Below are 22,630 nucleotides of genomic sequence, written 5' to 3'. Positions count from 1 at the left end.
TGGATGATCTTAACATTACAAACGAATACACGGATACCCCTGTGAAGTCTCTTTACTAAAAAGCCAAATCGAAATACCCCTCCACCCCCCGCCCACCCAAACCTGAATCTAAGCAAGCCTCTAGATCTAACTTCTACTTTACAAAAAATGCCAGGGAGAGAAAAACATGCCACTAAGGGGATGTAGAAAAATCCAGAATATGAAAAATGTTATAGGACAAAGACCCCAGGTTATCCAAAGAGTAGACAGAAAGGAAAAAAGGCAGTGGGGAATTTACAGATTAAAAGAGCCTTAAGAGATAGATTAGCCAAATTCAGTGTGTGGAAGCTGTTTGGATCCCAATTCAAACAACAATTGTAAAAAGATTTATGAGACAATGGGGAGAATATGAACTGTGATGGGGTATTTAATAGTATTAAGCAAATATTTAATTTTTTGGAGGTGTGAAATATAAAAAGAAACAATAAAAGGCGGTGGAGGGTGTGACAATGCTCTGAAGGGTCTGGATCTGACTCAACAAGCAACCAATAACATTCCAGACTCGTTGGCAATCTAAGGATGGCCAGGGCCACATCATCTGGATCCTGAAGTTGGGATGCCTTAGTTCGTCCAGAACAGGATCAAGGAGGAACCTGGAGGCCGTTCTCATTGGCTTCATGAAAAATAAACACTTCTTTGAGGTCCTTTTCAAATTCTGCCTCTAAATCCAGTCCTACCTGACCAAAGTCGGAGTCCTGAAAGAGAAAAAAGCAAACACACAGAGGCCTAAGGACAAAGGATTAGGACCAGCAAATCACTTGTGCTTTTTTAGGAGCCCTGTCCTCCCTTTCCCAAATGCTGTGTTTCCCCCGCCGTCGGGCAGAATAGGTGGGAAGATGCTGCCTGCCCTCAAATGTTCAAATGCATGAGACTCTGCCTGGTTGTTAACTTAGACCTGACAGGCGATCTGGACCGATGAGCCAATTTTGACCCCTGCAAAGGCTGAGTTTGGTGCCAAACAGAGAAAGATAAAGCTTTTCTTGAAAGCCCACTCTTTGAAGAAAGGTTGACCCTTTTGTTCTCCAAGGCTAAGACTGTGCCAGGCATCAAGGGGCTCCCTGGGTTGACTCTTTCCCCTCCAGCTCCATGGATGGACACCAGTTTACAGTCTGTGGCTCATGAACATGCCAACTTGTGGCATGCAGGAGAGGAAGGAGGCTGGGTGGAGATGAGAATCTACCCTAGATATGTCCTGAGAAATACCTGTATAAGTGAGAGTAAACATCAGGGAAAACTCAATAAACTAAAGTTAAGAATGCCTTGGATTGCAAGGTAGCTCAACTCGTTGACTCTCCCTACTAACGAAGGATGGAGCCAACGCCAGCTGAAGGCAAATCTGGATGTTCGAGTCCACTGGGAAATTCAAGAGTAAAAATCCAAGCATGAGCATCCTGAATGTTTAATTTATTTCATTTAAATTCATTCATTCATTTATTTCTGTGTTTCTGAGGCACGAAGGACCATGTAAGCATAAACTGCCTTCCCCCTAGTTTGAACAAGGAGGCAGGATGAAATGGACTACTCCGAGGGAGTAGCATATCTTTCTGAAACTGAGGATGGATTTTTTTTTTTTCAGGTACCGTTTACAAGGATCCTTCCCTGTCCTGCTTGCTGTTCTTTTTGACATCCTCCTCTCCGCCTCTGGGCTTTGGAGGCAGTTTCCTTCTACAATCCTTGTCCTGTTGAGCTCTCCCCGGGACAAGACTGGGTAAGATTCTTGCAAAGCTCTGCTGCGCCAGAAATGAGGGGAAGGTAGAAAGCATGTGAAACGGAGGCAGGACGTGCCCTTTACCTTGTAAAATGTTTTATGGTTGCGAAATATCAGGCGCATGTCCCGTAGAAACCAGGCCACTGTGTACACTTTCTCAGCCAGCCTTTCCTTAACCAGGTCCAACCACATGGCTTCCCTAAAGGGCTCACCATAATCTCGAATCTAGGGGCAAAGCCATCAAAGAGGTGATGTTAGCATAGCCATCATCGCTGAAATGGATCCAACACGAGTCTTTATTTCCAGGGTAATACTGATAATAACATCCAACATCCATGTGCCAGGCATTGTTCTAAGCTTTGCCACTATATTAACACAGGATCTCCACAACAACCCTAAGAGGCTGGTACTATAATTATCCCTGTTTTATTGGTGAGAAACCAAGGGATGGAGAAGTTAAGTAACCTACCCAAGATTTCACAGCTAAAAACTGGTAGAGCTACATTGAACCCACAGTTCAAGTCTCCTGAGTCTGTACCCTCCACGTTATGCTCTAAGAAAGACATTCCCACAGAAGAGAAGGAGAAACTGAGGTACAGGGCAGGAGAAGCAACTCGTCTGTGTCCCAGAGCTGGTATGCAATGGGGTCGAGTTTGAACCCCATTCAACTCTGGCAGCGCCACTCCAGAGTCTGCAGCTAAACCTTCTGTTCTCTGCAAACAGAGGTACCTGCAGGACGCACACTCCACGTTTCCAGAATGAGTTTAACATCAGAGAGATGCCCAGAAGTTGAGAAACATCTAATAGGACTTACATTACATGGGGTCTCCGTAAAGAAAGAGCTTTGTGGATGACGGTAGGCTTTCAAGAGGAGAAACTCACATTTCTGTAAAGTGCGAAGAGGGATTTAAAGGGAAATGTTATTTGGAGAAAGTGAAGCCAAGCCTTTGCCCAGGTACCACAAACAGGGGCAGCCAAACACAGCGGACTTCCGACCCCGTTTGCCAATGCACCGTGATGGGGGGGTGGGGGTTGAATTCTGTTAGTCCTCCATGTTTGGGCACTGAAGCTCTATCCTCTGAAGTGACGCACTGAAGGCTTCCTTTGGGTGCTCTTCCCTGGACCCTTTGCCTTTGAGGGGAAAGGGGTAGGTTTGGGGTTCCCATCCGACTCACCAACTGCTCCTCGGGCTGCATCTGCCTTGCCAGGACCCCAGATTCCCCGAGACACTGCTGGCTTCCAGAAGACTCCTTCATCCTGCAGAAGGTGCAACTCCACGGGCTCCTGAGGGGCCGGACATAAGTGAGCGGGGGCAAGGTCCCTGGAAACAGTCACTGTTTTCCTTTCAGGAATGGCTGATGGGCACGGCCGGGGATGAAGGGGACACCTCCCAAAGGGGAGTCTCCCATCAAGGCAGCGACAAAGGGGTCAGTGTGGTGTCAGGTGGTGTCAGGGTGAGTGGTGGGCTCTCCTTCCCCCCTCAGAGCTGCTGGGAGAACAGGGAGCCCTGCCCACCAGGCCCAAGTATTGGCAACTGGGTCTTAAGCCCCTGGGGGACCCTGGGGAAATGGGAGAAGCAGGCCACGTTTCCTGCCTTTTCTGGATACACACAGAACACAGGCAACTGGTGTTTTTCGTCCCTTACCCTCCTTGGACTGGAGTCTGGGTTACAAAACTAGGAAAGGCCATCTCCCAGAGGCAGTGGCCGTCAGGGTGGCTCAGCCACGGACTCAGACACTGATACCAGAGGGAACACAGGCTGTGGCCCCGCTGGGCTGCGCTGGGCCACCCGAGCCCAGGATGCTCGCAGGTCCTGCTCTTCCACGTGGAGAGGAGAGACCAGAGGCAGAGTCTGGGCGAAGTGTACGCGCACGAGGCGGGGCTGCGTGTCACTAACCTCTCGGCCTGCGCAGGTGGGATGTGACAGTCCTCATGAAAGGCCCTTGGACAAGTGTCACAGCAGAGCAGCAGCCCCCCTCTACAGCATACCTCACATTCCCTGGAGTCTTCCTGCTAGAAAGGGAGATAATGCGGGCACCGCTGGGGTCAGAAGGAACCGCGGACACCCACACTGCGGGAATCTGGAACACGGCGTTCGTGTCCCACTAGACGGTTCGGCCTGACCCAGCGGGGCGCGCACTGGGAACGCCCGCAGACCGAGGACAAGCCCGGCCTTGCGATCGTGGGAGGGCAGGCGGCAAGAGCTGCCACATTGCCGCGTGAACCACAGATTGTCAGAGCTGGAAGGGGCTGGAAGGTCACTTAAGTCCCTACTACGCCAAGTGTGGTCTGAGGCCCAGCGGCGTCAGCATTATCTGGAAGCTGGTTAGAATCGCAGACCTATGGAATCGAAATGTGCCTTTTAACAGGATCCCGGGGAGGGTTTGTTAGTACACGAAATGGGAGAAAACACAGCTTTGGGTAACTGTCTCATCTGACGAGGCTTGGAAAGGAGGAATGCTTTTTCTCTGCAGTCAAAGTAAGTTAGTACCTGAGTTAGGTTGGCCCCAAGGCTGCCCGTGCCTGGGTCAGAGCTGTTCTCATCCGCTGTGCGCCGTGCCAGGCAAACGTGTTGGCAACTCAGAGAACAGTCTCTGATGTTATGCTGACACACAGAAAGAAAGATGTACAAAGACAGAGAGTTGCTGTGTAAATGTGTTCTTTTGGGGGCCTGAGGAACCATCGGGGTCTTTCTCATGGCTTTAAAATGTAGTAAATTCTACAAGTGATTTATGTGAGGAACACGGTCTTTACGGCTGGATAAATATTCGCAGGCAGGAACCCCGGTTCCGCTCCCAGCCCCACAAGACAGACAGTGTTGGGCTCCACGCGCCCAAGGGACTATTTTCTCTGCACTCAAGGTGGGAGTCAGGAAGAGGGGTCCTTCTGCCTTTACCCGACTGTGATACTGTCCCCACCAGATGGATGGAAGGTGGTCAGGAAATAGACCATCAAGAGCTGGAGCAAAGGCTCGAAGGGCCTGGGAATCAGTTACACCCAAGGAGAGAAACCCTGCCACTACCCTCAACCGTCCATAATACAAATATGAGGACCTGGGCAAGGGCATAAGGGATGGACATGTTGTGTCCATTCGCAAAACTAGCCACTCAGCCAGAGTGAAAAATCTTGATTTGGGACTCTGTTCACCCCTTTTTTTTTTTTTTGTGGTACGCGGGCCTCTCACTGTTGTGGCCTCTCCCGTTGCGGAGCACAGGCTCCGGACGTGCAGACTCAGCGGCCATGGCTCACAGGCCCAGCCGGTCCGTGGCATGTGGGATCTTCCCTGACTGGGGCACGAACCCGTGTCCCCTGCATCGGCAGGCAGACTCTCAACCACTGCGCCACCAGGGAAGCCCCCACCTCTCTTAACTGGGGAGGCTTCCTGCTCACGCCCTCCACTTACTAGGCCCCAGGGCCTCATAAGGAGGACTCCCCGACCCTGAATGTCAGGGAATCTTTCTGGCCTTCCCATCCTGAACTTGTCAGTCTGCCTTTCTCTGTTCTCGGGGTTGACACTCTATGGCCATTCTTGCCTCTGACTGGACATGTGGCCTGCCCTGGTCCAGAGTACAGATGCCAGTTCCCAGATAGCCCAGACCGGCCCACTCCTCCTGGTTGAGACCCCGGTTGGGTCCAGAGCCTTGAGCACCATTGCCACTCCTCACCCCCACCACCCTTGCCATACTCTGGAGTGAAAGTTTCCAGCGCACATGATATGATAAAGAAATGGTAGACAAAGGACATACAACCCCACAATCACATTCTGTAATAAAGAGTTTGACTCCGGTTTTCATGTTTGACTGTTGATGGCTTCAAGCCCAACTTCCCCTCTTGGCACATCTGGGCAAGGTGATGGGAAAGCTCACGATCTCCCTCCCTTGACCACAGTGAGAAGTTCAAGCCAGACAGACCCCATCCCAGCAAGGGAGTCTTCACCTTGCCCCACCATAATAAAACGTTGGGCTACACCCTCTCTTAGCTCAAGCCATTTTCAGATCAGCTTGGGTGGCTCACCTTGCCTCTTCCCAGAAAGACTCTGTATGTGGGTAATAAATCTTTCATTCTCTCTCGGTACATGTGTTGCATCATTGGTGTCACTATCTGAACCCACTTCGGTTAGCGAGCAGGAGTCTGGGTGACCACCCACCCCCGCCCCAGGGGTCTGTCTTCTCTTGCTATGGATTGCTAACTGGCTCTGCGCCCTGCTGGCTTCCGCTTTGAGCTGTGTGGCTGGCTGCTGGGCCACGGCACTGAGGTTCCAGGCATCCACCATGAGGCACCATTCACTCTTTGCAAGTTTAAGAACGGCCAAATTGGGCAGTTAAATGAAGAAAAAGTAGAGATCATCACGCTTGCTCTAAACATATAGATCTTGCATTATAAGTTTCTATCCTCGAAGGCCTTGTTTTAATTTATACTGAGTTCTATTAACTATTTTAACAGAGAGGAAGGTCCATTTTATAAAGCTGATTGTGTCAAAGATTTAATTTAATTTTACTTTATTATTTGTTGGATCAGAGCATCAATGCCCACTACAGGATATTTTAGGGCAATGAGTGTTATGACCTTGGGGCATTTTGGTAAGGCAACAGTTTTGATGGTTAAGGTAAGGTATACCAGTTTGTCCTCTGTTATATGTTTGGTAAATACCCTAAGAGGATAGTGGGTACTTTGTTTAAATTTAGTGGCATACAGTTACTCACAAAGAAGCCCCACTCATTAAGGTCCCTGTATCCAATATTATTGCAATTACTGATGCCATCCACTTAGCAAGTGGTAAATGCTTCACTGTCACAGATTTGGCTAATATGTTCGGTTCAGTGCTTATTTCAATAGCATCTCAGCTGCAGCTGGCCTCCACCTTTGCAGGGATACAACACACCTTCACCTGGCTACCATGGGGTACCTCTACAGCTTTGCCATCACACACAGTCTCTGCAGGCAAAATTGTGACTGCATCCGACTTCCCCGGGGAGCACAGGTATGACACAACACTGATGACATCCTTCTCCTTTGACATACTCATTCAGAATATACAACTACTCAGAAAGGAACTCAGGAAAAGGGAAGGGTCATCACCCCACACGCAGTACAAGGCCCTACCAGCTCAGCAAATTTCTGGGCTTTGCTTGGTCAGTTGAGGGCTGCTCTATTCCTGACACTGTCAAGAAACAGTAATCGACCCTCTGAATACTCAATCCCACAACAACTGCTCAACATTTTTACCCCCTTTTTTCTTGTTTTTACTTTTTTGCGGTACACGGGCCTCTCACTGCTGTGGCTTCTCCCGTTGTGGAGCACAGGCTTCGGACGTGCAGGCTCAGTGGCCATGGCTCACGGGCCCAGCTGCTCCGCGGCATGTGGGATCTTCCCGGACCGGGACACGAACCCGTGTCCCCTGCATCGGCAGGAGGACTCTCAACCACTGCTCCACCAGGGAAGCCCCCATTTTTACCCCTTTTGAGTTCTGAAGGTAACATAGTCCTCATTCACAGATTTTACTTGTACCCATTTAAGCTTTTATTTGCAAATCAGCCCACTTTGAATGGGAACTCCTCAACAAAAGGCTCTAGAATTTGTCCAAAAAAAACCCCCCCAAAAAACAAAAGCAAAAACTATCAGTCCCACACTACATGCCATTAGGGTAGCAACTTTTGGCTGCATACTGGGCCCTTCCGGAAGTAGAGGCTCTCACAGGCCCTGAGCTGCCCATTTTGCCTTGGGTCAAGGGAGCAGCACCCTGCAGGGCAGCCACAAAACACATGTTTAGGGGCTTCCCTGGTGGCGCAGTGGTTGAGAGTCCGCCTGCCGATGCAGGGGACGTGGGTTCGTGCCCCGGACCGGAAGGATCCCACATGCCGCGGAGCGGCTGGGTCCGTGAGCCATGGCTGCTGAGCCTGCACGTCCGGAGCCTGTGCTCCGCAACGGGAGAGGCCACAACAGTGAGAGGCCCGCGTACCGCAAAAAAAACACAAGAAACCCCCCCCCCAAAACCCCCACATGTTTATAGTATTAGCATCAGATCTCTTGCTGGTACACATAAACAGAGCTAGACACCAGTGGAGACTGGGTATACTGCAGAGTGACAGTGACATGCTGGAAAACATTGCTGGGGGAAAGGCCTGCGCTGGTCCATTCATGATCAGAACTAAACTTTGTTTTCTTTATCTCAATGTGGCTCCTGATGGGGGACTGAATGGTCAGGTCAAGTGTGCCCCTGGCTATCATTTGCTGACTTGTAGCATTATGAGTAAGAAGGAACTATAATATTGGGGCCATTAATGATCTGGATTTTAAATATCTTTATTTTGTTTCTGGTTACAAAAGTAATTAAGGATCGTTATACAAATTCCACCTGTACATAAATATATAATATGGAAGTCAGATGTACCCTGTAATCCCATCCCAGAATAACTGATTCTTTCAGATATTTTTTTAGTCATAGCCTTACATATTCACATAAGCAAAATTGGGCTTCTTCCGTACATGCTCTTTCCAGTTTAAGCTGCCTGAAGCTTTCTTGACCTTAAAACCCTGGGGTGGTTTTCCACTGACTGAAGGATGGGTCTATACCTGCAAACCATCCATTTTTAAAAAGTATTATTCTGTTGATGTATCAGTTTATTTTACAATACTGATGGACATCCGTATTCTTCCCTATTTTTTTGCCATTACAAGGAGCCTCCCTAAACATACCAAGATATTTCAAATCAGCATGGAAAAGATGGTTTATACAATCAACAGCTTTGGGGGACCATTGCCTTATAAACTTTGAATGAATCCAGCCAAGTGTCAGGCTAACCTCCAGGGCAAGATAGGAGAGGCACCATTGCCTCTGCTGGAGGTTCGTATCTAACGGGAAGCTCATGAATGGGACTCGGGACTGGAAGTTGTGTTTACGGAAGTAAAGACAGCTGGGGAGGAGCAGCGGGTACAGCCAATGGATGACTGACATTTTCTCCTGGAGGGAGGCTGTGCAGAGACAAAGCTCAGTTCAAACACATTATTCCATTCTGGTGCTACCAGTAATGAGCATGCTGAATTGAGGAATACTTGGAGTTCAATCAACGATGACCTTCTTATTCTTTCTTATACTGTTCTTGTCTATTTCAATACCCTATCTACTTTCCAAAGTCGGGCACTCTGTTTCTGACGTCTTTTGTTGGTAATCATCCAAATATACAGATCTTTTCCTAAAACACACGCTTTTGTCCTAATCTTTATTTTAAAGAGTTATTTGCTTCCCCATCTTAAAACTAACTTTGAAACTAATGGCGGCATGTACATGTACCAGTGAGCTAAAGCAGTTGTCATGAAGATGCAGTGCTGAAATGGGAAGGTGACTTGAGGCTGGGAAAGTCGAGAACTCCCAGGCAAGCCTTGGGACACAGAAAGTCGGCAACGTGACGACTGAGAATGTGGTGGAAATTCACCTGCTATTTACCTCTCTCTTGAGACTTTTTCTTGAAGGACAGAGCAAAAGTCCTTTCTGAAAGAGAGGATGGGTCAATGAATGGGGTTGTTCTGGAGGTTCTTCTTTGGTAAATATCCAAGTTTCCACTTCCTAATGAAACAAGACAGGTGTCTCTGTCTTCAGCTAGTTTCCTTCCAGCCCATCCCCTCTGATACCACCAGGCTAAGCTTCTTGAATCCCTCCTTGCATTTAAAGTTCCCCACCATTAGCACCAATCTATGTTCCTAAATTTCTCACTCACAATGTTTTTCTATGATCGTTTAGCATTTTCTCAATCATGCTGTGGAATCCTAATGGGAATGTCTTCACCCTTCTGTTATTGAAATTCCACTCATCCTTCAAGGAATTAAACTCATCACCTATGTGTCCCTTGTTATTACAATACCTTCAGCAGCCGTTCCAGGCTCTTTCCTCTGCAAAACACACTCCGCTTCCAGTTCTTTGATTGTTTCCGTTTTCCTTCAATTTCAAATTCTCTTGGTGTGAACCAAAGTCCCTTCTCGTTCTGAATACACTTCTCTGAGGAGCCTGTAAGGTAAAGACAGCCCATTCCTGGATCCACTTCCATCCTCTGTGAATTCACCCTAAACCTCCAACCCCCTACTTGTGATGCTCCACCTTTCTGGGTCCAGAGACTCCTTGTGAGGTGGGAGCAGTAGCAGGGGAGTCTGATTCCTCCTCTCTCAGATTGAAGGAAGCCCTAAAACCTGCCCTACTGGTGAAGGATTGGGACAGAATTTGCCTTTTATGTGGCAAGGACATGTGTCACAGGGTCCATGGATGACTTCCATGTGGGAGGGGAGTGGCCTGGTCATCAGATGTACCATGACATTGAAAAGGTTGAAAATTCCTTTTTGTTGTTGTTGTTGGGGGTAGGAGTTTATTAATCAATTAATTTATTTTTGCTGGGTTGGGTCTTCGTTTCTGTGCGAGGGCTTTCTCTAGTTGCGGCGAGTGAGGGCCACCCTTCATCGCGATGCGCAGGCCTCTCACTATCGCAGCCTCTCTTGTTGCAGAGCGCAGGCTCCAGACGCACAGGCTCAGTAGTTGTGGCTCACGGGCCTAGTTGCTCCGCGGTATGTGGGATCTTCCCAGACCAGGGCTCGAACCCGTGTCCCCTGCATTGGCAGGCAGATTCTCAACCACTGCGCCACCAGGGAAGCCCAACAATTCCTTCTTCAAAAGCATTGCTTTTTCTGCAGTCTAGCTTGCAGGATCCATGTCCTGAACAATGACACACGTGGATATTTTCTTCCCTTCTAGTGATTCCTTCATCTAGGGTTTCCAAAGAGCAGAAGATCAAGGAACTCACCTTGTTTCATTTTCTCCTTGTATAAAATCCCCTTTGCCTGACCACAGGTCACAGGAAGTTTAGGAGAGTGAAAATCCAGAGTTTCATCTTCAGGTGTTTCTGAAAGTAAAAAAGAGCAGATTAGCGTTCCTCAGTCTTCATTCTGTCTCCCTCATGAATTTTCCATGAATTCTAATAATAATAGTAATGACAGTAATACCATGAGGGGCAGTAGGGAGTCTCCTCTGGTTAATTTACAGGAAGTCTTCCATTTTGAGTAGCAGATTAGATATGTGAACAGACGAGTCTCTAATAAACACAACTACCCCTGCCAACACTACATCAAATAAAATAACTTAATAAAACATACTGTGCTTCTTCGGTGAATGTGTTTAAATTCACAAATTCAGTGACTATCACCTAAAGTTCCTTTATTCCATAAGCATCCTGTTTATCCCTCTGTGCTGATGGAAGTTGCCTACCCAAAATATTTCTTTGCATTCATGTAGCTGGCGAAAATTTCTCTATGATTTTACCAAGATGGGGGTGAGTGAGGCAGTTAGCACTGAAGGGATAGTGTTAGTCTTCATCGTTTGCTGTCCCTTTTCATTTGATTGTTCCCCTGCTTCTTCCTCTATGAGTAAAAGAAAACCCTGGAGAGCTCTAGACTAGTTTGCACATTGCCTATGGAGGGACTTGGCAACTCACAGCCCCTGAGTAGGGTCTGGGGTTCTGATTCAGGAGAAGGAATTGTAAAAGGGTTAACATAAGCATCAGCAATTCCTGCTTCCCCTCCCCCCAGCCTCGTTGTGGGTGAATTAATTAGAGACAGACCGAAGGAGCTGTTTCTTTTTTTTTTAGATTCTTTTTTTTTAACATCTTTATTGGAGTATAATTGCTTTATAATGGTGTGTTAGTTTCTGCTTTATAACAAAGTGAATCAGTTATATATGTACATATGTTCCCATATCTCTTCCCTCTTGCATCTTCCTCCCTCCCACCCTCCCTATCCCACCCCTCTAGGTGGTCACAAAGCACCAAGCTGATCTCCCTGTGCTATGCAGCTGCTTCCCACTAGCTATCTATTTTACATTTGGTAGTGTATATAGGTCCATGCCACTCTCTCACTTGGTCCCAGCTTACCCTTTCCCCACCCCATATCCTCAAGTCCATTCTCTAGTAGGTCTGCGTCTTTATCCCCGTCTTGCCCCTAGGTTCTTCATGACCATTTTTTTTTCTTAGTTCCATATACATGTGTTAGCATATGGTATTTGTTTTTCTCTTCTTACTTCACTCTGTACGACAGACTCTAAGTCCATCCACCTCACTACAAATAGCTCAATTTTGTTTCCTTTTGTTGCTAATATTCCATTTATATATGTGCCACATGTCCTTTATTCATTCATCTGTTGATGGACACTTAGGTTGTTTCCATGTCCTGACTATTGTAAATAGAGCTGCAATGAACATTGTGGTACATGACTCTTTTTGAATGATGGTTTTCTCAGGGTATATGTCCTGTAGTGGGATTGCTGGGTTGTATGGTAGTTCTACTGGTTTTTTTTTTTTTGTGGTATGTGGGCCTCTCACTGTTGTGGCCTCTCCCGTTGTGGAGCACAGCCTCTGGATGCACAGGCTCAGCGGCCATGGCTCATGGGCCCAGCCACTCCGTGGCATGTGGGATCTTCCCGGAGGGGGGCATGAACCCGTGTCCCCTGCATCAGCAGGCGAACTCTCAACCACTGCGCCACCAGGGGAGTCCCTACTGTTAGTTTTTTAAGGAACCTCCATACTGTTCTCCATAGTGGCTGTATCAATCTATATTCCCACCAACAGTGCAAGAGGGTTCCCTTTTCTCCACACCCTCTCCAGCACTTATCGTTTGTAGATTTTTTGATGATGGCCATTCTGACTGGTGTGAGGTGATACCTCATTGTAGTTTTGATTTGCCTTTCTCTAATGATTAGTGATGTTGAGCATCCTTTCATGTGTTTGTTGGCAATATGTATATCTTCTTTGGAGAAATGTGTATTTAGGTCTTCGGCCCATTTTTGGATTGGGTTGTTTGTTTTTTTGATATTGAGCTGCATGAGCTGCTTGTAAATTTTGGAGATTAATCCTTTGTCAGTTGCTTCATTTGCAAATATTTTCTCCCATTCTGAGGGTTGTCTTTTGGTCTTATGTTTTCCTTTGCTGTGCAAAAGCTTTTAAGTTTAATGAAGTCCCATTTGTTTATTTTCATTTTTATTTCCATTTCTCTAGGAGGTGGGTCAACAAGGATCTTGCTGTGATTTATGTCATGGAGTTTTCTGCCTATGTTTTCCTCTAAGAGTTTGATGGTGTCTGGCCTTACATTTAGGTCTTTAATCCATTTTGAGTTTATTTTTGTGTATGGTGTTAGGGAGTGTTCTAGTTTCATTCTTTTACATGTAGCTGTCCAGTTTTCCTAGCACCACTTATTGAAGAGGCTGTCTTTTCTCCACTGTATATTCTTGCCTCCTTTATCAAAGATAAGGTGACCATATGTGCGTGGGTTTATCTCTGGGCTTTCTATCCTGTTCCATTGATCTATATTTCTGTTTTTGTGCCAGTACCATACTGTCTTGATTACTGTAGCTTTGTAGTATAGTCTGAAGTCAGGGAGCCTGATTCCTCCAGCTCCGTTTTTCGTTCTCAAGATTGCTTTGGCTATTCGGGGTCTTTTGTGTTTATATACAAATTGTGAGTTTTTTTGTTCTAGTTCTGTGAAAAATGCCAGTGGTAGTTTGATAGGGATTGCGGTGAATCTGTAGATTGCTTTGGGTAGTAGAGTCATTTTCACAATATTGATTCTTCCAACCCAAGAGCATGGTATATCTCTCCATCTATTTGTATCATCTTTAATTTCTTTCTTCAGTGTCTTATAATTTTCTGCATACGGGTCTTTTGTTTCCTTAGGTAGGTTTATTCCTACGTATTTTCTTCTTTTTGTTGCAATGGTAAATGGGAGTGTTTTCTTAATTTCACTTTCAGATTTTTCATCATTAGTGTATAGGAATGCCAGAGATTTCTGTTCATCAGTTTTGTATCCTGCTACTTTACCAAATTCATTGATTAGCTCTGGTAGTTTTCTGGTAGCATCTTTAGGATTCTCTGTGTATAGTATCATGTCATCTGCAAACAGTGACAGCTTTACTTCTTCTTTTCCAATTTGGATTCCTTTCTTTTTCTTCTCTTGTTGCTGTGGCTAAAACTTCCAAAACTATGTTGAATAATAGTGGTGAGAGTGGGCAACCTTGTCTTCTTCCTGATCTTAGTGAAAATGGTTTCAGTTTTTTGCCAATGAGGACGATGTTGGCTGTGGGTTCGTCATATATGGCCTTTATTAATGTTGAGGTAAGTTCCCTCTATGCCTACTTTCTGGAGGGTTTTTATCATAAATCGGTGTTGAATTTTGTCGAAAGCTTTCTCTGCATCTATTGAGATGATCATATGGTTTTTCTCCTTCAATTTGTTAATATGGTGTATCACATTGATTGATTTGCATATATTGAAGAATCCTTGCATTCCTGGGATAAACCCCACTTGATCATGGTGTATGATCCTTTTAATGGGCTGTTGGATTCTGTTTGGTAGTATTTTGTTGAGGATTTTTGCATCTATGTTCATCAGTGATATTGGCAAAAAAACCCCAAAGTTAGCAGAAGGAAAGAAATCATAAAGATCAGATCAGAAATAAATAAAAAAGAAATGAAGGAAACAATAGCAAAGATCAATAAAACTAAAAGCTAGTTCTTTGAGAAGATAAACAATATTGATAAACCATTAGCCAGACTCATCAAGAAAACAAGGTAGAAGACTCAAATCAACAGAATTAGAAATGAAAAAGGAGAAGTAACAACTGACCCTGCAGAAATACAAAGGATCATGAGAGATTACTACAAGTGACTATATGCCATAAAATGGACAACCTGGAAGAAATGGACAAATTCTTAGAAATGCACAACCTGCCAAGACTGAATCAGGAAGAAATAGAGAATATGAACAGACCAATCAGAAGCACTGAAATTGAAACTGTGATTAAAAATCTTCCAACACACAAAAGCCCAGGACCAGATGGCTTCACAGGTGAATTCTATCAAACATTTAGAGAAGAGCTAACACCTACCCTTCTCAAACTGTTCCAAAATATAGCAGAGGGAGGAACACTCCCAAACTCATTGTATGAGGCCACCATCATCCTGATACCAAAACCAGACAAAGATGTCACAAAGAAAGGGAGACAGCTTTCTGATCTGGTCCTGATGATCCTGCATTTGGCTCCATCTCACCTCTCATCTCAGTAAACAAGCCTCTAAGGACGGAAGCCTGAGGGTGAGGCCTGTGTGGAGCTCTCCTGCATCTATTAGGTCACTGCTAGTAAATGTGAGCAAACTCGGGAAGTTGGCTAGAAGTAATCAATCAAAGAACAAAGGGAGGGGGCTTCCCTGGTGGCGCAGTGGTTGAGAGTCCGCCTGCCGATGCAGGGGACATGGGTTCGTGCCCCGGTCTGGGAAGATCCCACATGCCACTGAGCGGCTGGGCCCGTGAGCCATGACCGCTGAGCCTGTGCTCTGCAACAGGAGAGGCCACAACAGTGAGAGGCCCGCGTACCGCAAAAAAAAAAAAAAAAAAAAAGAACAAAGGGAGGGACTTCCCTGGAGGTCCAGTGGTTAAGACTTCGAGCTTCCAATGCATGGGGCCCAGGTGGGATCCCTGGTGGGGGAACTAAGATCCCACATGCTGCACGGTGGGGGTGGGGAAAGAACAGAGGGAGTTCATAGAGATGAAAAGCCTGGTGGAGGAAATGAAAAGAACAAGGAAAAGCAGAATGGAAAAAACCCCAGTGAGTCATTGGGAAGACTAAGTACAGGGGTTCTTACAGAACATGGAGAAAAGGCACAGGGTGAAACTATGCCTGCAAAGACACGGCCTGCGGAGAAGGCCGGAGCTCTATGATTTGTACACAAGGGGCCTGGCGGGGTATGGAGTGGCTGGAGGAGAAGTGTTAGTTAAGGGACTAGTAAAAGCAGCACACACATTCTATTGTTTATTTTCACTACAACCTGTAACAAAAAGAAGGCAATGGCAATGATCCGCATTTTACAGATGGGGGACTCAGGTGCAGATTTGGAGAGAGAATTCCTGGTGGTCGCCACACTGTGTGAGACGGAGCTATAGCACTGGAATCCGGATGTGCCGGCCCCTAGTCTCGTGCTCTTTCCATGCCATCAGAAACACCGCAACAAGACTCCACATCATATGACGAATAACAGCACAGAGACACGTTAAATCCGAAGTCACAGTCCGGGTGGAGGTGCTGAGGAGACAGGCAAAGCTGATGCAGATGGAGCGCTCTCAGCCTTTGCCTGGACTCTTTGCTTCCTACTTGTGTTTCCTAAAAACACCAGGAGGTTTTTTTTTTTTTTTTTTTTCAGTGTAAAGGACAAAGGACTTGGGATTAAAACACCTAGGTTGATTTTAGTTCATGCAAGTCTTTTATGCTCTAATTGAATCTGGAAAATGGATAGAAAAATACCCCTTTGAGGATTAAATGGCAACGTGTGGAACAAAGTGCTTTGCCAACTGTAAAGTGATGTACACACTTATATATTGTTGGCAGGGCCTCTGCATATGGCAGTGTGGGATGTGCACTGAGTAAGGATTTCCCCTTTACGGTGGGAGGGTGGGGAGCTCCTAGTCACATGAGAGCTGTAATCCATTTGCACACTTCCTACGTTCTTCCAGCAGAGGGCGGCAAAGGGCCTGGTCTCAAGAATCAGCTCTGACAGGCGTAGGTCAAGTGTATGGTGGAAGGGGCACTTTTTCAATTTCATGAAGTTCACTTATGCGTCAGTGGAGGCCCTGATACTGGTATTCATACTTGATGAGAAAGAATGAATAATGTATTGATTTGACAGCTATTTAAGCACAAACTGCAAGGCACAGAGGAGTCATCGAGCAATGAGCAAGATGGACCCATGTTCTGACCTCATTTGAGTTCCGCTCTGTGAACAGGATGTACACAGGCAGCTAATTACACTTGTGATAAAACAGAAACAGACTCACAGTCTTAGAGAACAAACTTATGGTTACCAGGGGGGAAGGGTCGGGGGGAAGGGATAGTTCTGGAGTTTGGGATTGACATTAACATGCTGCTATATTTAAAATGGATAACCTAGAGACTGTCATACAGAGTGAAGTAAGTCAGAAAGAGAAAAATAAATACCCTATGCTAACACATATATATAGAATCTAAAAAAAAAAAAAGGTTCTGAGGAACCTAGGGGCAGGACAGGAATAAAGATACAGACGTAGAGAATGGACCTGAGGACAGGGGGAGGGGGAAGGGTAAGCTGTGACGAAGTGAGTGAGTGGCATGGACATATATACACTACCAAACATAAAATATATAGCTAGAGGGAAGCAGCCACATAGCACAGGGAGATCAGCTTGGTGCTTTGTGACTACCTAGAGGGGTGGGATAGGGAGGGTGGGAGGGAGACGCAAGAGGGAGGGGATATGGGGATATATGTATATGTATAGCTGATTCACTTTGTTATAAAGCAGAAACTAACACACCATTGTAAAGCAATTATACTCCAATAAATATGTTAAAATAAATAAATTTTAAAAAATAAAATGGATAACCAACAAGAACCTACCGTATAGAACAGGGAACTCTGCTCAATATTATCTAACAACCTAAATGAGAAAAAAATTTGAAAAAGAACAGATACATGTGTATGTATACCTAACTGAATCACTTTGCTGTACAGTAGAAGTTAACACAACATTGTAAGCCAACTATATTCAGTAAAATAAATTAAAAAAAAAAGAGATCTGATACTATCAGAAACAAATGATACCTGTGACAAGTGCCACCAAGAAAAAATACCCTGCCTGCTGGGTCAGAGAAGGCTTTGTTCAAGGTGAGCCAGAGGCTGTGTAGCAAAGGAGGAAGGAGGGTGAGGGGGTTGGCTTTGGGGACGGAGTGTGTGAAGGAGGGAGGAGACATACTGAGCAGGCCCTGAGAAGGATGGAGGGTGAAGCGTTCATGTCAAAGTGACGATGCTCAGAGAAATCAGGCTGCTGGCGACCCTTGGGGCTCTGGGTAGGGATTGGAATATGGGTGTGGATTATGTTCTATTTCTTGACCTGGGTGCTGGGTACATGTGGGCTTTTCCTTTGTGTTCATTCCTGAAGCTGTGCAGTATGTACATGCATTTTTCCACAAGCACGGTGCACCAGTGCTCCTCAAGATGCCGGCCTGCGATGAGACAGGAATCTGACCAGAATAGAAATCAATGCGCTGCTGTTTCCACTGGGGTCTTGCTATGAAACCAGTGTGCTCAGAGTCACAGCTGATTTACAAGCTGCTGATTTTTGCAGACCTGCAGCGAGCAGGCTTGTAGATGTCACCAGTGTGTGGACCCCAGATTGGGTAGCACCAGTTATACTTCAGTAATAAGTTAATGGGGAAAAAAGGCCAGTGTGGCTGGCGTCTAAAGAGGGAAGGGAGAGTGACAAGAGATAATGCTCAAGAAGTATGTTATAAAAGCAGACGGAGGGACGTCCCGGTTGGCACAGTGGCTAAGACTCCAAGCTCCCAATGCAGGGGGCCCGCGTTCGATCCCTGGTCAGGGAACTAGATCCCACATTCATGCCGCAACTAGTAGTTCTTGTGCCACAACTAAGGAGTCCGCAAGCTGCAACTAAGGAACCTGCCTGCCGTAACTAACACCCAGCGCAACCAAATAAATGAATAAATAAATATTTTAAAAATATGGCAATTCTTAAAAAAAAAAGAAGGAAAATGAGCTCAAGGAGAGGAGGAGGAGGGGAAGGAGAAGGAGGGAGAGGAGGACTGTGTCCCCAAGAGACACACCAGAGCGCAGAGGGGCAGAAGCAACGGGGTGCTCACCCCCAGAGACCAGGCGTGCACCCCTGACCAACACAGCAGGCCAGGGCCCTGAGGAGCCTGAGGGCGGGGCCCTGCCTCTCACTTACTTACCCTTTATGGGAATATTTCTCTGACGACTTTTTGTTGCACTTGAACAGACATCTTTTATCCTTTTCTTTTCTAAAAAGAAAACAATTAATAGTCATTTATAACTGGAAACATAGATTTACGTGCTTTCTATGTCACTATCTCAAAGTAATTTTTTCTGTCTTTCTACCAGTTTGGAGAGCAAGAGAGACAGGAGTCCTTACGAAAGAAAAATTATAGCATTGACCAAAAAAAATATAGCAAGCTCCAGGTAGTAGATGGGAAGGTTAAAAGTATTACAGAAGCCAAATTTTCACAAATTAATATATATTAATATAACATATAACAATATTTTATATATATATATAAGTATATATATATTTATATATATAATATATAAATATATATATTATATACTTATATATATTATATATACTTATATATATTATATATACTTATATATATAATATATATATATACTTAATACAAATACTAGAAGTAAATAAAGGATGTAGCCTTATAAATATTACATAGAAAGGGCTTTTTAAGGCAGAAGTACAGGGCATAAAGCAGTGATTCTCAATGATGGTGATTTTGCCCCCAGAGGATATCTGGAAATGTTAGGAAATCTTTTTTGCCAGACTGGGAGGTGGGCGCTACCGCCATCTGATGGATGGACACCAGGGATGCTGCTGAACGTGTTACAATGCATAGCACAGCCTCTGCAACCAAGAATTAACTGGCCCCAAATAACAACAGTGCAAAAGTTGAGAAACTCTGACATAAACCATACTGGAAAAAATAAACTGATGTGCCTATATCTAAATATTAAAGGCTCTCGGGAATTCCCTGGCGGTCCAGTGGTTAGGACTCCGTGCTTTCACTGCCGTGGGCCCAGGTTCAATCCCTGGTCCGGGAATTAAGATCCCACAAGCCACACAGCATGGCCAAAAAACCCCAAAAACATCTAAACCCTCCACAGCCAAAAACTTCTCAAGTAAGTTAAAAGACAAAAACAAAATAAGAAAATTGCAGCAACAAGGGGTTAATCTCCCAAATTGATTAAACAACAAAAAAAGAAGAGTCATATATAAAAATAGACAAATATGAACAGGGGACCTTCAAAAGAAAACATTCTGAAGAAAAATTTATTTAAAAAACAGGCATCTTAGTAAATATAGGCTAGATAATGCTGTAGTCATTTATGATCCTCCTAAATCTCAATGGTTTATCATAGGCGTCAGCAAACTACGGCCCAAGGGCCAAGTCAGCCCAATGCCTGTTTTTTTCTTTTTTAATAAATTTATTTATTTTTTATTTTTATTTTTGGCTGCTTTGGGTCTTTGTTGCTATGCATGGGCTTCCTCTGGTTGCGGCGAGCAGGGGCTACTCTTCGTTGTGGTGCACGGGCTTCTCATTGTAGTGACTTCTCTTGTTGCGGAGCATGGGCTCTAGGCGTGCGGGCTTCAGTAGTTGCGGCACATGGGCTCAGTAGTTGTGGCTCGCGGGCTCTAGAGCGCAGGCTCATTAGTTGGGGCGCACGGAATTAGTTGCTCTGCAGCATGTGGGATCTTCCCAGGCCAGGGCTTGAACCCGTGTCCCCTGCATTGGCAGGCGGATTCTTAACCACTGTGCCACCAGGGAGGTCTCCAATGCCTGTTTTGGTATTAATGTTTTATTAGAGCACAGACAGGCCCACTTGTTTATATTTTTGTCTCTGCTGCTTTCACGCTACAATGGCAGCGTTAAATAGTTGCAGTAGAGACTTCATGGCCAGCAAAGCCTAAATTATTCACTCTCTGGCCCTTTTTAGAAAAAGTTCTTCAAACTTTGGCTTGGAAGTAGCCCTCTCACTTCCACCCACACTTCTCTGGCCAAGTCACGAGGCCATTCCTGAGTCCACAGGGCAGGGGTGTGTGACCTTCTGAGATGCTGGTGAGCAGTACTGTGACCTTCCAAACTGGAGGACTATCATTCTTGGCCTTTATGTTCGACAAACAGAAAAGTCTTGTTATTTCTGGTGTTCCTGAAGATGTAGGGAAGAGGGTGTCCAAACCGCATTCATGGGAGTCTAAACTGGCAACAATCTGATCATCAGTATGGGATTCGTTTATTTTATTATTTTATTTTTTGGCCTTGACGCTTGTGGGATTTTATTTACCCAGCCAGGGACTGAACCCGGGCCCTCTGGAGTGAGAGCACAGAGCCGGACCTCCAGGGAATTCCCAGTGTGGGATAATTTTAAATATGCAGACCCACTGACCAATCTACTTCACTTCCAGAAATAAAACATTAAGAGATAAAACAGAGAATGTGTCCACTTCGACGTCTGATGCCACTCCCGTCACTGGATCAGCCCGAATCAGAGAGGAGCCCCCAGACTCCGTGGAGCAGAGGTGGCTCTGCTGATAGAAATGTAAACAGTAGACCCAGGGGAGTGGGGATGGGGTTCTGCAGGGCACAGCTGAGGCGACCTGCACTCTGAGAGCCCGGTTACCTCTCCCAGCAGCCGCCCCCAGACCAACAGACTCTCGCTCTGTCTTCACGCCCATTCGTCCGCCCCCTCCCTCCTTCTACTACTAACTTTACGCATCTGCGTTCCCCTGTGCCTGCTCCACGGGAGACCCTCCCACACGGAGCATCCAGGTGACAAATTCCATCGCCAGCCTTACCCTTTGCTGCAGGCTTTGGGGCACATTTAGCCCTTGCTTTCTGGGCCCGTGTCATGACTTCCGAACTTCTGGTTGAGTCGGCCTTCCTTTCAGTCACCTGATCTACCACTTGGAGCATCTCTTGGGTTCTGCGTCCAGGTAAGGCTGACCCTGGGCCAAAGAACGATTTGTGAAGAGTTTTCATTGGGGTCCCAATGGCCCTCCTCCTCCCCGAAGCTTCTCGCACTCCCAGGGGCCTCACTTTGAGATCTCTGAACCCACTGCTTCACTTCTATCTTGCTATTTCTCCATAATGACTCCTCTCTTCTCTTGTGGGTATCTTTCTTTCTCCCCCAAACTAACTTCTCTTTCTGACTATTAATTACATGTGTATCAACGAGAATCTAAGCTCCATGAGGGCAGGGAGTTTTCTGTTTTGCTCACTGCTGAGTCCTCAGAGCCTAGGACATGTGCCAGCGCACCCCTCAACTCAATTCATCTCTGTGGAATGAATGTGTAACAGGCAGCATATTTTAGAAAATATTCAAATTATGTATTTTTCACCCTTAAACATTGTAATGTCCAGGGTTCCCTAATTATTAAATCAATACATTTCAGGGAAGAGGCAGATGCTGGCTAGATCTGAGAAGAAACTGCTCAGCTGAGGCCATTTTGGAGATGCTACACTAAAGCTTGAAACACAAATTTGTTGAAAGAGATTTCTTTGTTTCAAAAATTACCTTTATATACCCACAGGAGTAGCTTAGAGGTCTGACTGTCAAGTTTTCCTGGAAGTCGTTGGTGGAGAGAACTCAGCATATGACAAGGAGACAGTGGCGTTGGGGACTGAGAGAAAGTGACAAGAGGAGGAGAAGGGCGATCAAGGAGGTCCTAGTCCCCTCCCAGGTCAAACCCCAAGATTGAGGGGTGTTGGAAACAAAGAGAAAAATTCGGGGAATGTCCAAAGCAGTGGAACGCATGTCATGATTCATGTTTGGGGGCTGACAGGAGATTCCCTCTCAGGGTGCTGCATTCAAGGGCTGGAAATCCAAGGGAATCCCCACCAACTGGCACACCTTGAACTAAAGCAAAAAGAATGAGAAAGGAGAGGGGAAGAGGAAGAGAATGCAGAGGAGAAGGAGCAAAGGTGATGAGCACAAAAAGGAATAAAGCAGAAGATCCAGAAGAATGCAGAGTTACATACAGTTTTGTTTCTTATACTGCAAATAACATGATTTTCATGCATGGAGTCAATGCATGCTAAGCATCGCTTCAGGTGGTTTTGAACACTCAGTGACAACAAATCTAATTCCAGTTTGGGATTGAGAGTCTGAATCCTGCCTGCACATTCAGGTTTGCTTTGTCTATTCTTCCTGGCTCTGAACTTGCACTGGACACAGTCCTAATCTCAAAATTGACTGATGCCTCCTGTCCACCTCCACCCCATTCCTTCCCAATG

General features: G+C 45.7%; 1 protein-coding gene across 5 annotated transcripts in view; it reads right to left on the bottom strand.

Moving 5' to 3' along the window:
* Nucleotides 1–214: 214 nt before the first annotated feature.
* The window catches only part of SP110 (SP110 nuclear body protein), a 52,600-nt gene continuing 30,184 nt past the window's right edge, over nucleotides 215–22,630 (bottom strand). For 3 of the 5 annotated variants that reach the window (XM_060107173.1, XM_060107168.1, XM_060107172.1), the window contains 10 exons: nucleotides 21,193–21,342; nucleotides 18,545–18,613; nucleotides 10,534–10,632; nucleotides 9,607–9,749; nucleotides 9,192–9,236; nucleotides 3,645–3,760; nucleotides 2,923–3,031; nucleotides 2,562–2,633; nucleotides 1,832–1,972; nucleotides 215–734 (listed from right to left, as the gene is read on the bottom strand). In XM_060107173.1, coding sequence (XP_059963156.1) covers nucleotides 621–734; nucleotides 1,832–1,972; nucleotides 2,562–2,633; nucleotides 2,923–3,031; nucleotides 3,645–3,760; nucleotides 9,192–9,236; nucleotides 9,607–9,749; nucleotides 10,534–10,632; nucleotides 18,545–18,613; nucleotides 21,193–21,342 — 1,058 coding nt within the window. In that variant the 3' untranslated portion in view covers nucleotides 215–620. The remainder of the gene's footprint in view (nucleotides 735–1,831; nucleotides 1,973–2,561; nucleotides 2,634–2,922; nucleotides 3,032–3,644; nucleotides 3,761–9,191; nucleotides 9,237–9,606; nucleotides 9,750–10,533; nucleotides 10,633–18,544; nucleotides 18,614–21,192; nucleotides 21,343–22,630) is intronic. The other 2 variants (XM_060107170.1, XM_060107171.1) reach the window with 2 other exon arrangements.

The sequence above is a fragment of the Mesoplodon densirostris genome, chromosome 8 (assembly GCF_025265405.1).
Source record: "Mesoplodon densirostris isolate mMesDen1 chromosome 8, mMesDen1 primary haplotype, whole genome shotgun sequence".
Lineage (NCBI taxonomy): Eukaryota > Metazoa > Chordata > Mammalia > Artiodactyla > Ziphiidae > Mesoplodon > Mesoplodon densirostris.
The sequence above is the reverse complement of the archived record's forward strand: the minus strand, read 5'-3'. Positions and strand labels throughout refer to the sequence as shown.